Source organism: Amphibalanus amphitrite, unplaced genomic scaffold, assembly GCF_019059575.1.
Source record: "Amphibalanus amphitrite isolate SeventyFive unplaced genomic scaffold, NRLGWU_Aamphi_draft 001160F_arrow, whole genome shotgun sequence".
Lineage (NCBI taxonomy): Eukaryota > Metazoa > Arthropoda > Thecostraca > Balanomorpha > Balanidae > Amphibalanus > Amphibalanus amphitrite.
Genome location: NW_024882654.1, coordinates 157,739 through 172,309, shown reverse-complemented (window position 1 = coordinate 172,309; position 14,571 = coordinate 157,739). Strand labels below are relative to the sequence as shown.

Genomic DNA, 14,571 nt, shown 5'->3' with positions numbered 1-14,571 from the left:
GGCCTATCAGGGGTATCACAGTCCTGACAGGGGCACCACAGGACCGCCAGGGGCACCACAGGCCTAGCAGGGACACCACGGGCCTGGTGCCCCTGGGCCCTGACAGGACTGTAACGCCCCTGACAAGCCTGAAGTGTCCCCGGCAGGCACGTGGTGCCCCTGACAGGCCTGAGGCGCCCCTGCAAGGCCGGTGGTGCCCCTGGCAGGCCTGTGGTGCCCTTGCTAGGCCTCTGGTGCCCCTGACAGGCTTGCAATGCCCCTGGAAGGACTGTGGTGCCCCTGGGCCCTGACAAGCCTGAGGTGCCCCTGACAGGCCAGAGGTGCCCTTGCTAGGCCTGTGGTGCCCCTGGCAGGCCTCTGGTGCCCCTGACAGGCTTGCGGTGCCCTTGGAAGGACTGTGGTGTCCCTGGGCCCTGACAAGCCTGAGGTGCCCCTGACAGGCCCGTGGTGCCCTTGTTAGGCCTGTGGTGCCCCTGGCAGGCCTCTGGTGCCCTTGCTAGGCCGCTGGTGCCCCTGGCAGGCCTCTGGTGCCCTTGCTAGGCCGCTGGTGCCCCTGGCAGGCCTCTGGTGCCCCTGCGCCCGGAGAGGACTGGTGCCCCTGAAAAGTCTGAAGTGCCCCTCGGCAGGCCCGTCGTGCCCCTGACAGGCCCAAGGTGCCCCTGCGAGGCCGGTGGTGCCCCTGGCAGGCCTCTGGTGCCCCTGGCAGGTCTGTGGTGTCCCTGGCAGGTCTTTGGCGCCCCTGGCAGACCTGTGTTGACTGGTGCCCCTGCTAGGTCGCTGGTGCCCCTCACAGACCTGTGGTGCCCCTGGGCCTTGACCTGAGATGCCTGGCTATGACAGGCTCGTGGTGCCCCTGATAGACCAGTGGTGCCCTTGCTAGGCCTGTAGTGCCCCTGGCAGGCCTCTGGTGCCCCTGCTACCCCTGCGCCCTGAGAGGACTATGGTGCCCCTGAAAAGCCTGAAGTACCTCTCGACAGGCCCGTGGTGCCCCTGGGCCCTGACAGGCCCAAGTTACCCCTGCGAGGTCGGTGGTGCTCCTGGCAGGCCTCTGGTGCCCCTGGCAGGTCTGTGGTGCCCCTGGCAGGCCTGTGTTGACTGGTGCCCCTGCTAGGCCGCTGGTGCCCCTCACAGGCCTGCGGTGCCCCTGGAAGGACTGTGGTGCCCCTGCCCCTAGGGGTGCTCATGGGCCCAACAGGCCCGTTATGCCCCTGACAGGCCTGTCGTGTATACTTGCTAGACCTGTGGTGCCCCTGCTTCCTGGCAGGCCTGTGGTGCCCCTGGCGGGCCTGTGGCGCCCCTACAAGGCCGTAGGTGCCCCTGACAGGTTTGTGGTGTCCCTGGAAGGACTTTGGTGCCCCTGACAAGCCTGAAGTGTCAAGGACAGACCCTTTAGACGCCAGGGTCAAGTTCGTCGGACTGACAACGATTTGCTTACCTGATAACGTTCCGGGTAAGTACTCATTATTCAGCGTCCACAACATATATACACATAGCACATTCATATATACTTGCTTACAATTGGTAAATGTGGTTGTGGCCAAGAGGTAAGATACTGACTTAAAATAAAAAATAAAAATAAAAAACTGAAAATGGGGGCACCACCAAAATGAAGTGGACGAAATCCGTTGAGTTTTTAATTTTGGGTATAGGTAGGGGCACCACTTCGATTCATGACCCTCCCCTTGGAGTTTTCCTGGATCCGCCCCTGCTTGGAGCTGGAGCGGTACCGCTGCTCCCAAGGGAGGACACCCGTAGCAGAGAGCGGTGAGTACTTGGGGGCTGGTCGGCCTGTCCTTTGGGAGTCTGGGACGGACTCAGCCCCGGTGACTCACTTTAGTCTATAGGTTACATGCCCATACCAATGTCTCCCCCCAATTCCTAGCATCCTTCCGGCTCGGAAATGGTCTTGTCAGACCGAAAGGGCCTACCCCAACAAAACAAACCTCAAAAGGCCCCAGCTTACCGAACACACTTTCTGTACTACAGTACTCAACAGTCGACTTTCGTCCTTATCATCCAATATCCATACCGTAAACAGGTTACCCTCCAAATTTTGTCCAAACAGACCGATCTCAGCCTCGTATTTTCCAGGACATTTCTATCTATAGGAATCTAGGTATTTAATATTTTCCACCTTTTCACTTCACGAGTACCTACTTTCATAGTGACTCGGCGTTTTCGTAAATGTTGGCACGAAATGACGAGAAATTCAGCAACCAATGAAATACCACCCCAAAACACGTCAAAACATCCAAACGTTAAACGTATATTACTTTCTGAATAACTTTGTGTCGTGAAGTGTATCGGGCACGCAGTTGGTGGTGCCGGTCGTCACGCTGATAGGTACCTACGTACCTAGTGCTTTATTGCAGAAACCGTCATCTTGATCTTCGATCACTTCATATAAGATATGTCAGTAAAAATGGCCTTCACAACGAGTCACCGATGACCAAGACCTGCTCCCCTTCCCACAAATCGTGTATTGACCTGTCCAGTCTCAAGAAACGCCAACACCAATGACCAAACCACATCTTGATGAGCTTACAGGCGTTAGAGAAAACCAAAACCTAGCCCCACCCCGATCAAGGGATCACGATATAGCCTAGAGATCGCCACTGGACAATGATGCAGTGTCTAAGACTCTAAGGTCATATGTTCACTCGATCAGTTTGAGGTCTTTGGCAACAGTGTGTGACGAGACGTGCATCATGTACTGCTTATTTTTCTCGTATGTATCGATGGTACGTTCACGCACATCCTCCCAGGCGTAAAGATCACGGTACAGAGGGCGGACGAACTTCATCCTGCCCTGAGTGGTGACCATCTCGAGTGCAGCCGGCACCTGGTCTATCCACCTTCCGGCGATACACAGCCGCAGCCAGCGGAAACGAATCTCAGCGTTACCGCGAGCGTTCATCCCGTACAGTTCCTCCATTTTCTTCAGCTTGGTGAGAGTCAGCGGTGGCTCCTCCATCAGCTGAGCCAGGAACTCGACAATCTGGTTCGATGATAGTGCATCGAGATCGGTACTGGTGAATGGCGCCTCCTGGCTGTCATCCCAGTCCACCCAGCGACGGCACAACTTGCTGCACGCGTCTGTGAGCGATGTGTCGAAAGTGGGTTCGTAAGACGGCATGCCGGGAGTGCTGAACCACGCCTTCCAGTCCACCTGGGAGAACACTCCCTCCTTCACCTTGTCCGAAAAGAACTCGAACAGAAATGAGCAGAAGTCTTCAGTGTCAAGCGTAGTGAATTTGTATTTCGCCACGTATGCCTTGAGGAAGGGCTCAAACATCTCCGGTCCGCCGACCAGCTGCTCAAGGTACCATAAGAGCGAGTGACCCTTCTCATACGGCACACAAGAGAAGGCGTCATCAGGGTCGACGCCTTCCAGACGCGGCACCAAGCACGTCAGTGGGTCATCCTTGCCACGTGTACGAATGGCTTCCTTCAGCCCCTTCCATCCTCCGGCAGCAGACATGTGTCTTGCGGGCTCCCCGTGCATTCGACCTTGGATCTTCCTCTCGACGAACGTCGTGAAGCCCTCATTGAGCCAAAAATGCTCCCAGTTGCGATTGGTGACGAGGTTTCCAGTCCAGCTGTGCGTGATTTCGTGGGCTACGACGTCGGCTAGTGACCGATCTCCGGCGAGGAGGGTGGGCGTGACAAAGGTTAGACATGGGTTCTCCATGCCACCGTATGGGAAGCTAGGAGGAAGCACTAGAAGGTCATAGACACCCCATACATAGGGCCCACAGATGGACTCTGCTGTCTCCAGCATCTTCTCCGTTTCGGCGAACTCGTTGGCGGCCTTGTCCACTACCGTTGGCTCAGACCACACTGAGCAACGCTCTCCAAGAGACCGTGACTCCAACTGGCCAACAGCTATCGCTATTAAGTACGCCGGCACAGGCACGGGCTGGCGGAAGCGGAACGTGGTCATCTCGCCCGACTTTTCGCTGCCATCACGCAGGCCGGACATGAGTGCGGTGAGCTCCCCCGGCACGGTCAGCTCGGCCGTGTAGGTGAACTTGACAGCCGGCGTGTCCTGCACCGGCACCATTGAGCGACAGTGGATCGCCTGGCACTGCGAGAAAACGTACGGGTGGGCACGGCCGGCCGTCTGCTCCGGCTCCAGCCAGGCCAGCGCCGTGCAGCACGGCTGCGTGCTGTAGGCGACCGACACCTGCACCGACTGGCCGGCGGGCAGCTGCACGCGCAGCGGCCGACCCAGCGCCGGCTGCGGCTCCCCCTCGGTCCAGGAGAGCGGCGCGCCCGTGGCGGCGTCAGTGACGGCGGTGATGGTGAGGTCGCGCGTGTCCAGCACCACGTGCGTAGCGGCCGGGTCACGACGCTCCACAGTCAGGTCGGCGGAGCCCGTGAGCACCCGGCTAGTGAAGTCAACACGCAGCTTGAGGTGGACGGCCGTGACAACTGACTCCTTTGGTAAGGAGAATGAACTCGGGTCGCCCTCCGGCCATTTTTGAGCAGACATGACTCAGGTCCACACTTGTTTTTATCCAGAGCTGCTGTAGATAAGAGTCCTGGAAACAGAACAACACTTGTACAAACAAGCATGCTGAGAAAAAGCTTTTGTTACTTTGTGTGAATGAGCCATTAACATTGCCTGTGCCTTGAATCCTAAAAACGACTGAGAGTGAGAACATATTGCGAACTCAAGCGAAGCAAGCTGATGGATCATAATATTGGTCCCAACTCCAAGTATTCGGATGATCACTGACCAGGCAAATAAATCACCAGTGCTTACTACTTGATCACCTATCTTTGAAAGGCCTGTCCCATAGCTCAGTTGGTAGAGCATCGGACTCCCGGTAGTGAGAGCCCGGGTTCGAGACGCTCCGGCGCTCGATATTTGAGACTCCTGACGGGGATGGTCTGCGGTTGGTGGGAGCAGCCGCAGCCAGTTGAAGTCAGTTGAGTGGGACAGGCCGTGTCCGGCTTTGAAGGGCACGTTAAACTTTGGCATCTAAATTCTCCCGTTACCCGGAATTGCGCGATCGGACGGTAGGGGTCGGGGTCTACGCAACAAGCTCTGCTTAGCGTGGGCTCCGGCTCTGTCAATCCGTCCATTCAAACATTCGAGCTAAATTTATAAAAAAAGGCATGAGGGTTGACATATTTTAGGTAGAACAGATTTTGACAAACCACAGAAAGGCAGCATGATGCCAAATGCCATTTGCGAAGCATGACCATTAGGTATATTTTGTCACAATTAGCATCATCTTTAGACCAATGTACATCAATGACAGTATGTAACCATCAACTATTGAGTCCTGGCAGCTCAAGAAAATATTGTTAACTAGCAGATATTTGTAAGTATCAAGTAACACCAACAATGTAGTTTGAAAGGTCTCATTAGTGATAGCCATCACTGCATCAAAATCTATTCATATAAAATAAACTCACTTCTTGAATCAATTTCTATAGGTACCAGCAGGTCATGCATCTATATTACTATTTGAGGAGGGTGCGTCTGTCCGTTACCGAGGTCCCGACTTGGTGGTGCTTTGCGTGGACTACAGGCCAGACCGTTGCACCTAGCGCCCTGAAATTTGCACAACTTATAGATCAAGGATGCGCGACGTGCCTTTGACGGGTCTGGGCTCGATCAGATTGGTAGGGAGCGCGTTGGTGTGTGCTCAAAAAGTGCAAATTAGCGTCATAGACTTTACATGTATAAATCGGCTTGCAAAATCGGGCGAAAATGGCTAAATTTGCCCGACACGGGTCCGATCCCCGTGCAATATCTCGGTAACCGTGGGCCCGATCGGTACGGGGAAAACAGCATCGTGTAGACTATCGAACGGGCTATCGAATGGTGTGCGGTGCAGGGAATGGCACGCGCCACGTGCACCCGTGAGGATACTTTTATTGGGAAAATTGCGGTTTTTGACGGATTTTTGAATTGATTTTATTTTTAGGTGACCGTTAAATGGAGCGAGTTGAAACAACGCCTATTTGCAAGAGTAATGTACCGCCTCTCATATAAAAATTGTGAAAAGCTGATTGATCCAAATCAAGGTGGTGCAAATCACAGGAGAAAATGGTGTTTGTCAATGATGTGCCACTTAATTAATTACACGGGTTTTGCTGCATAACCTGATACCTTTGGCAATTGAAAATTCAAAATGGTACCATTGGATAGAACATTCAATTCTGTCCAATATTCACTCTTCATTTTTGCATGATGAGCAACAGTATTCTTAAAAATGTAAATGTTCCAAACCATTACGTTGTCATTTTTAGCAAAATTCATCGATGGCCCTCAAAAGACTTCATGCCAGTTTTCAAATCATTCTTAAGTAGAATGCATGATAATACGACACTCGCACCTCGATGCGATGTATCTTTTTTGTTTTATTACAAAATGCTTGGCCGTCAAAAAGCAATCGAACAAAATGGATACCAACCAAATCGACACAGACCAATCAAATACCCACAGGTCAAAAACAACCCTTCTTCGCGTTGCGGAGCACGCAGGTAACCCTAGTTTCATGTTCTATTCTGAGCCAGAATATTTGATAAGTTCAAAATTTTAAACAGCAAAAAACAGCAAAAACAGAGAAACAGAGGACAGCAAAAAACAGAGGAGCAAAAAATTGACTGGGAGAAGGCACGAAGGAATGGCAGCATTGAAGCCTATCGGCGTTACCTATGGAAACATAGACAGACGCGAGTGGACATAGACAGTATCAACAAGACCATTATAGAAGCAGCGAGAATGCTTCCAAAGAAAGGAAGAAGGAACAAGGCAAGTAAGTGGTGGAACAGCGCTCTCACAGAAATGAGACGAGAATGCTTAGCAGCTAAAGACAAATGGAAAGAATGTCCGGCGGAAGAAAAAGATATTGCGAAAGCGACATACAGAAGTAAAAAGCGGCAATATATCAATGCGCAAAGAATGTATAGGCTACGTGCCCGAAAGGAAGATGATGCTAAAAAAGAGATAGAATGCCAAAAACTATCAAACAAGTACTATCAAAGAATACAAAAATGCGTACGAAGAAGCAAAGTACAACGACTGAAAATTGAAGGAAAAGAAATCTACCAGCCCCTGGAGATTGCTGAGGCGTTCCTCCACCATTTTGTTAGAACAGCCATGCCAATAGAAGACCCGTGTTTCAACAGGAAATGGAAGGAACATGTCACGGCAGTGGTCAACTTAACATGTAACTTAACATGTAACAAATACCAGGAAAAAGGACGACACTTAGAAGACTGTAAGCCAATAACAGAAGCAGAAATATCCAACATTATTCGAAGACTGAAAAGAAGGAAAGCACCAGGAACAGATAATATTATGGCCGAGCATCTAATAGAGGCAGGAGACGCTCTTATTCAGGATATAGGAACCTGTCTCCAGGATATAATGAAAACAACAGAGATTCCAGAGAACTTCAAATGTGGACTAGTCACTCCAATCTACAAAGGACACGGAGGTAACACTGAGCAAACAGACAGCTACAGGGATATATCTGTCCTGACTACTGCCTGCAAAATATTCGAAAAGGCTATAATTCACAGACTAGGTGAGGAGCTCAAAGAAGCTGGAATACCGTCTGATTTACAATTCGCGTACCAAAGTGACAGGAGTACTTTGCAGGCAAACTTCATCCTTAGAGAAGTAATATCTGCAAATAGAGATATAGGCAAGACAGTATATGTCGCCTACTTGGATGTGCGGAAATGTTTCAATTCGATTTGGCACGATGGTCTCATCTATAAGCTAATCACCAGCAATGTTCACCCAAGACTGGTATTGATACTCTACAATCTTTACAAAGAGTTCAGAGTCAGAGTGAAGGTTGCAAATGAAAAGTCTGGGATGGGAAACATGCAACAAGGACTAAAGCAGGGTGGAGTGTTGTCCACTAGCCTGCTCTGTCTCTACATGCACGATAAGATACAAACTCTGCAGCAAGCACGTGTTGGAGCAAGAGTTGGAGATATACAAGTACCTATCATTGCATATGCAGATGATGAAGTTCTCATTAGTACAGATCCGACAGAGATGCAGTTAATGCTCGATGTTGCATACAGTCATAGCACGAAATGGAGATATCAGTACAATGCAAGTAAGAGCAAAATCATGGTATATGGGAAATGCGTAGATGGCAGAAGATGGTTACTAGGAAAGGAGCACATTGAAGTAACCACAGAATATACCCATCTGGGCGTCCATATGACCAACAAGGCTGAAGGAAGAAAGAGAATCGAAGATGGTATGAAAAGGGCGAGAAGAGCGATGTTTGCAAGGTGCCCAGAAGGCCTTAACGTTGCCCGTACAAGCCCACTGTCTCTTTACACCACATGAAAAATATATGCTGAACCGATACTCCTGTACTCCATGCCAGTGACGATTTTCACAAATCAAGAAATTAACTACATGGAGGTGATGGTGGTAAGACTTTTGAGGGCTATGCAAGGATTACCCAGAAGAACCCAGAACTTAGCTGTGTACATGATGCTTGGAGCGTTACCCCCTAAGGTGATGATAATGAGAGCAGCTATGCAATTCATTCAGTTTCTCGCTAAAGCAGCGCGGGAGCATGCACTGACGGAATACATGGTACTGCACGGTGCTCTCAACAAGGACAGGAGCTCGAGCATACTAAGGCAATGGGAACATTACTTTACCGCATTGAAGCTACCAGGCATAATACAAATGATGACAACAAATGGAGTACAGGGTAAGAGCTGGTATAAAGTTTGCAAACAAGCCATCAACGCGTATACTAAAGCAATGATTATAGAAGAAGCTAGCAAGAGACAAACTATACAGTGGATCGCCGATATTGCACAAAATATGGAAGAATACGAGCCAGCGAATCAATTCTGGCCGAAAAACAGACTAAGTGTTATTGGCAGACAAGCGACAGGCACGAGGATACGACTTCTAACGGAGCAGTCGCTTCTTGCCACAGGAGTCTTAAGAAGGCACGCTGAGCGAAATGAGATCTGTCCATTATGCATGAAAGCAACAGAAACTCTTGAACACTTTCTTTATGAGTGTGTGGAACTGCGGCAAGAACGTGAGGAAGGACAGAGGAGGTGGAATGCGAGGTTAAATAGGACTCTACCTGCGAAGCTGACTGTCCGCAATGCTGACTCAGAAGAGGCCTTGTTGATCAATTACCTATACAAGACAAGGATACAAAAGGAACTGCAGTCTGCATGTCGACAGCAGTTGAAACGAGCTGGACAAGAAAAGAATCCTGTCCTCATCCTCCCAGTCTCTCCTTGCCCGGTGCCACCACTAGCGTCTTGCACAGTACCTAACGTAAAGGCTGAGATAAGGGACAGCAGAGGGTCATCAGGGAGGACAACCTGATGGTGCACCCGATGGGTGGAACCGACGACTGAGAAGAAGAAGAAGATAAGTAGGTAGGTATGTTATTTATTATCATCATCAGTGTGATAAGTTATGTGTAATTGTGTAAATGCTAGCACAAGGATTAAAAACACAATCAGTTAAATACTTTGACATGATTTTTTGATAATTCAAAAATAAGCAAGATGCACGAAAATGCTACTTAGACCTTCTTTGATTTGATACACTTTAAGTTTGTTTCGTCAATCAAATTTCATGTCCTTTTAGGACAAAAAATGTTTTAATTGTTTCAGCACAACAGTGGGGTTGGCTTTCTCTTCATATTTGATACGGCACAACAAGGTAGGTATGACTCTTTAGTGCCCTGGTAGGTATGTACGGGTACCCCTATGCATGGAACCTGGCCCAAATTTTCAAATTGTTATTACAGATGCCGGCTATTGATTCTTGGTTAATTTGTTTGAAAAAATGTTTGAATGAAATTGAAAATGTTGAAAATGTTTGCTTTGCTTACCACTCGCCGGCCCAAGGCCCTATGCCCCAGTGTTGCCAGGTCGAGTGATGACAATACCTCCAGAAAATGTTGTAAAAACCTCTAGAAACCTCTGTTCCATTGCCGCTGATTATAAAGTATATATACCTTCATACCTACCTCCGTATCACAAACCGTGGCGCCGTTTCAAAGCACGCTGCCATCCGCTGCTAGCGCGTGATGACATCATCAAGCCCATTGCTCCAACACTACCAAAGGGTCTGTTCCAGTCGCACTTCCTAACACCTCTAAACTCCTCTAAACTCTAAACTCCTCTAAACTCCTAACACCTCTAAACACCTCTAAACTCCAAGATTGCTTCCCTGTTCCAGTGTCAGCTCTAGCCCCTACAAATCAAAGGAGGGCCCTGCTCCAACCTCCTCTATCTTGCCCTTCCAAAACTCCTCTCCTCCAATTGGAGGAGTTTAGATGTGTTAGGAAGTGCGACTGGAACAGACCCAAAGTGCGACGTCAGCGCGCTGGCAGCAGCTGGCAGCGGGCTTGGAAACACCCGACTGTATCTCCAATCAAGATAATTCACTCATCCTTCGCATGCCTTCGCATTTGTCCACATAACTTGGTGGACTTGGTGCCCACCGTGGGCAACAGGTTTACATAGCCTTGGTGCCCACGGTAGGTATATCGAGAACTTTTAGCTGCAGTCGGCGGCCAGGGCCTCAACAGTGAACAAGCCAAAAGTAGGCTTATCGTTTCCATCAATCTGTTAAAAAGTGTGTTTAAGCATGCAATACTTAAAGATAATAACATGAAATTAAGTACCTAAATAGTTCTCAAGAGACCTTGATGCTAATTGTCTTTTCTCGAATTTTCAGATTACCTCTAGAAAACCCTCTAGAATCCGGCATTTTTCAAAAACCTCCAGGAGCCCCGAAACGCTCCCCTAAAACCTCTAGATCTGGAGGTTTACCTCTAGACCTGGCAACACTGCTATGCCCCGGCCGGCCCTTATTTATAAACCCAAGGCCATATATGGTTGTTCGGTCGCAGCTTTTCCATTAGCGTGATGTCATTTCTCGGCTTTTCATTGGTCAATTTATGAAGTGTCGGCAGTATACTTGAAAATGCACCGAGCACCGATAAAAACTCAAGAATGTGACAAGGCGCCATTTCTGTCGCATTTATTTTGCAATCCAAGAAAGATGTGGCAGCTATTTTTTTGTGCTGACCAATGATTACTGAGTTCAATTGAATGACTGCAAATTTGCAATAGACCGGGGGCCATATTCACGTCGATCATTTTCGTAAGAATTTTCTCACGCATGACCTACTTCTAAATATTTTTTAAATCACTTGAATTCCGTCGATATGTCGACGTGTCGTGAATGCCAAATTGTGTCGACGTGAATGCCAAATTTACGAAAGAAAACCGACTTACGAAGTCGACGTGAATACGGCCCCAGTACGTCAGGGTGAACCATGTCGAGGTCAGCAGGATCTTTTAAGACATTTTTACGAAAGGATGGATTGCATCCATACGGCCTTGGATTGCATACCTATTCCTTACGCAAACCGACTGCTGGCCCCTGGCGTTTTCGTCTCGATCGGCCCAGTAGTTGCTGCGTAGGACAGTTAGGTACTAAAGGATGGCAGCGATAGGCCAAAACGTCAAGTTGACCTATCAAGGTCACCGCAAGGTCACCTGAGTTCACCATATTCAAACCCTCTGGTGAAATTGTATAAGGGACCAGTTTGCAATTGCTGAGTCATAAGATGGCCGCGGCTAAAACGTCAGGGTGACCCTAAAGGGTCACCAGTGACTTGCAAGGTCACCGTGGCGTCCACCAAGGTCCCCTGGCGTGCGCACGTCTCCTAACTCGGTGGCTCCGAAACTCTATCGCGATCAGATACTATAGTCCAGATATTGCGACCGGACAGTCTTGGTCGTTTGATTCATGCTTACGACTGTCAATATGTGAAATTTGTTTGTAGGTTTCTAATTAATTTAACCCGCGCCCGGCTAGGGGTCCTGGATTTCCACGCCCTGCTGGGGGGGGGGGGGGGTGTTTGAACCCCCCCCTTCTAACTCGGCTCCTGGGCCACGCTGACGTAGCGATACGCGGAAGGCGGCGTTCGAAAGAGCGTCAAAAATAATGACGAGATCACTTCGGTCATTTAATCATTTTTTTGGTCAGGTCAAAGGCCAGGTCACCAGAGGTCATTGAAGGCAAAATTTCGCCGATTTCCAGGTCGAATGTCGACAATTTCCAGACGCCAACGCATAACTTGGGAACCAATAGAGCTACAGCGCCGCGGAAAAACGCATTCGATAGCCCTTCTGAGTGATTCCCTCAGAGTTGACCTAACGTCAACGGTTCTGCCTGCAGGGGCCAAAATTGCAAAAATAGCCGATTTTTTTCGGAAAGTTTTTCTGCAATAACTTTTGACTCAAGCCTTTTACGAGCTTACTTTTACCGGCATCGTGTTCCTCTCGTCAAGACGCGTCGAATGAACAATAACTTGACCTTGAAAGGTCAACTTGAAAATTTGACCTCAGGTTAACCCTATTCCTGGCGGGGGGGGGCCTCAGGAGCCCCCCCCCTGAGGTTTTTTGGTTATTTCTCCCAAACGCGTTGAGCTAGGAAGCTCAAATTTTCTGACTTTTCCTATAAGGCTTCTACGCAACATGTCTGAAAATTTTGAGTTGATCTGACCTCAGGTCAGGTCACCAGAGGCGGTTTGGTGACCCTACCTCAGAAAAGTTTGCAATCACGCCAGAGCTAGAGTTTTTGACCGATCAATTTCTTCTCTTCAGGCTTTAGTTAGGGTACCAGTATGTACAATTTGTATATCTCGGAATTTTGATATCGGTGACCTAAGGTCAGGTCAGTTCAGGGGCGGATCCAAGGGGGGGGGGTCACATGGGTCATGGCCCCCCCTTGAGGCCCGAGGGCCCAAAGACCTGCCAGGGGCACCACCGGCCTATCAGGGGTATCACAGTCCTGACAGGGGCACCACAGGACCGCCAGGGGCACCACAGGCCTAGCAGGGACACCACGGGCCTGGTGCCCCTGGGCCCTGACAGGACTGTAACGCCCTTGACAAGCCTGAAGTGTCCCCGGCAGGCACGTGGTGCCCCTGACAGGCCTGAGGCGCACCTGCAAGGCTGGTGGTGCCCCTGACAGGCCTGTGGTGTCCATGGCAGGCCTGTGGTGCCCTTGCTAGGCCTCTGGTGCCCCTGACAGGCTTGTAATGCCCCTGGAAGGACTGTGGTGCCCCATGGGCCCTGACAAGCCTGAGGTGCCCCTGACAGGCCAGTGGTGCCCTTGCTAGGCCTGTGGTGCCCCTGGCAGGCCTCTGGTGCCCCTGACAGGCTTGCGGTGCCCTTGGAAGGACTGTGGTGTCCCTGGGCCCTGACAAGCCTAAGGTGCCCCTGACAGGCCCGTGGTGCCCTTGTTAGGCCTGTGGTGCCCCTGGCAGGCCTCTGGTGCCCTTGCTAGGCCGCTGGTGCCCCTGGCAGGCCTCTGGTGCCCTTGCTAAGCCACTGGTACCACTGCGCCCGGAGAGGACTGGTGTCCCTGAAAAGTCTGAAGTGCCCATCGGCAGGCCCAAGGTGCCCCTGCGAGGCCGGTGGTGCCCCTGGCAGACCTCTGGTGCCCCTGGCAGGTCTGTGGTGCCCCTGGCAGGTCTGTGGCGCCCCTGGCAGACCTGTGTTGACTGGTGCCCCTGATAGGTCGCTGGTGCCCCTCACAGACCTGTGGTGCCCCTGGGCCTTGACAAGCCTGAGATGCCTGGCTATGACAGGCTCGTGGTGCCCCTGATAGACCAGTGGTGCCCTTGCTAGGCCTGTAGTGCCCCTGGCAGGCCTCTGGTGCCCCTGCTACCCCTGCGCCCGGAGAGGACTATGGTGCCCCTGAAAAGCCTGAAGTGCCTCTCGACAGGCCCGTGGTGCCCCTGGGCCCTGACAGGCCCAAGCTACCCCTGCGAGGTCGGTGGTGCTCCTGGCAGGCCTCTGGTGCCCCTGGCAGGTCTGTGGTGCCCCTGGCAGGCCTGTGTTGACTGGTGCCCCTGCTAGGCCGCTGGTGCCCCTCACAGGCCTGCGGTGCCCCTGGAAGGACTGTGGTGCCCCTGCCCCTAGGGGTGCTCATGGGCCCAACAGGCCCGTTGTGCCCCTGACAGGCCTGTCGTGTATACTTGCTAGACCTGTGGTGCCCCTGCTTCCTGGCAGGCCTGTGGTGCCCCTGGCGGGCCTGTGGCGCCCCTACAAGGCCGTAGGTGCCCCTGACAGGTTTGTGGTGTCCCTGGAAGGACTTTGGTGCCCCTGACAAGCCTGAAGTGTCAAGGACAGACCCTTTAGACGCCAGGGTCAAGTTCGTCGGACTGACAACGATTTGCTTACCTGATAACGTTCCTGGTAAGTACTCACTACTCAGCGTCCACAACATACATACACATAGCACATTCATATATACTTGCTTACAATTGGTAAATGTGGTTGTGGCTAAGAGTTAAGATACTGACTAAAAATAAAAAAAAAATAAAAAACTGAAAATGGGGGCACCACCAAAATGAAGTGGACGAAATCCGTTGAGTTTTTAATTTTGGGTATAGGTAGGGGCACCACTTCGATTCATGACCCTCCCCTTGGAGTTTTCCTGGATCCGCCCCTGGGTCAGTTTCGCGACCTCCCCATTATAAGTCAATGGGGGAAAAATCAACTCCCTGTTTT

The 14,571-nt window shown here is 50.8% G+C and overlaps 1 protein-coding gene across 5 annotated transcripts; it reads right to left on the bottom strand.

Moving 5' to 3' along the window:
* Nucleotides 1-2,250: 2,250 nt before the first annotated feature.
* Nucleotides 2,251-9,935, bottom strand: LOC122370696 (leukotriene A-4 hydrolase-like). Of its 5 annotated transcripts, none has more exons than XM_043346529.1 (2): nucleotides 9,867-9,935; nucleotides 2,251-4,544 (listed from the first exon to the last, which is right to left on the bottom strand). In XM_043346529.1, exon 2 carries the CDS (start codon nucleotides 4,493-4,495, stop codon nucleotides 2,657-2,659), a length of 1,839 nt encoding a protein of 612 aa, XP_043202464.1. In that variant the 5' UTR covers nucleotides 4,496-4,544; nucleotides 9,867-9,935; the 3' UTR covers nucleotides 2,251-2,656. The 5 variants fall into 5 exon arrangements, with proteins under 5 accessions (XP_043202464.1, XP_043202465.1, XP_043202468.1 ...); XM_043346530.1 differs by having other exon boundaries at nucleotides 2,461-4,544; nucleotides 9,781-9,868; XM_043346533.1 differs by lacking the exon at nucleotides 9,867-9,935 and adding an exon at nucleotides 6,724-6,748 and having other exon boundaries at nucleotides 2,461-4,544.
* Nucleotides 9,936-14,571: the final 4,636 nt, after the last annotated feature.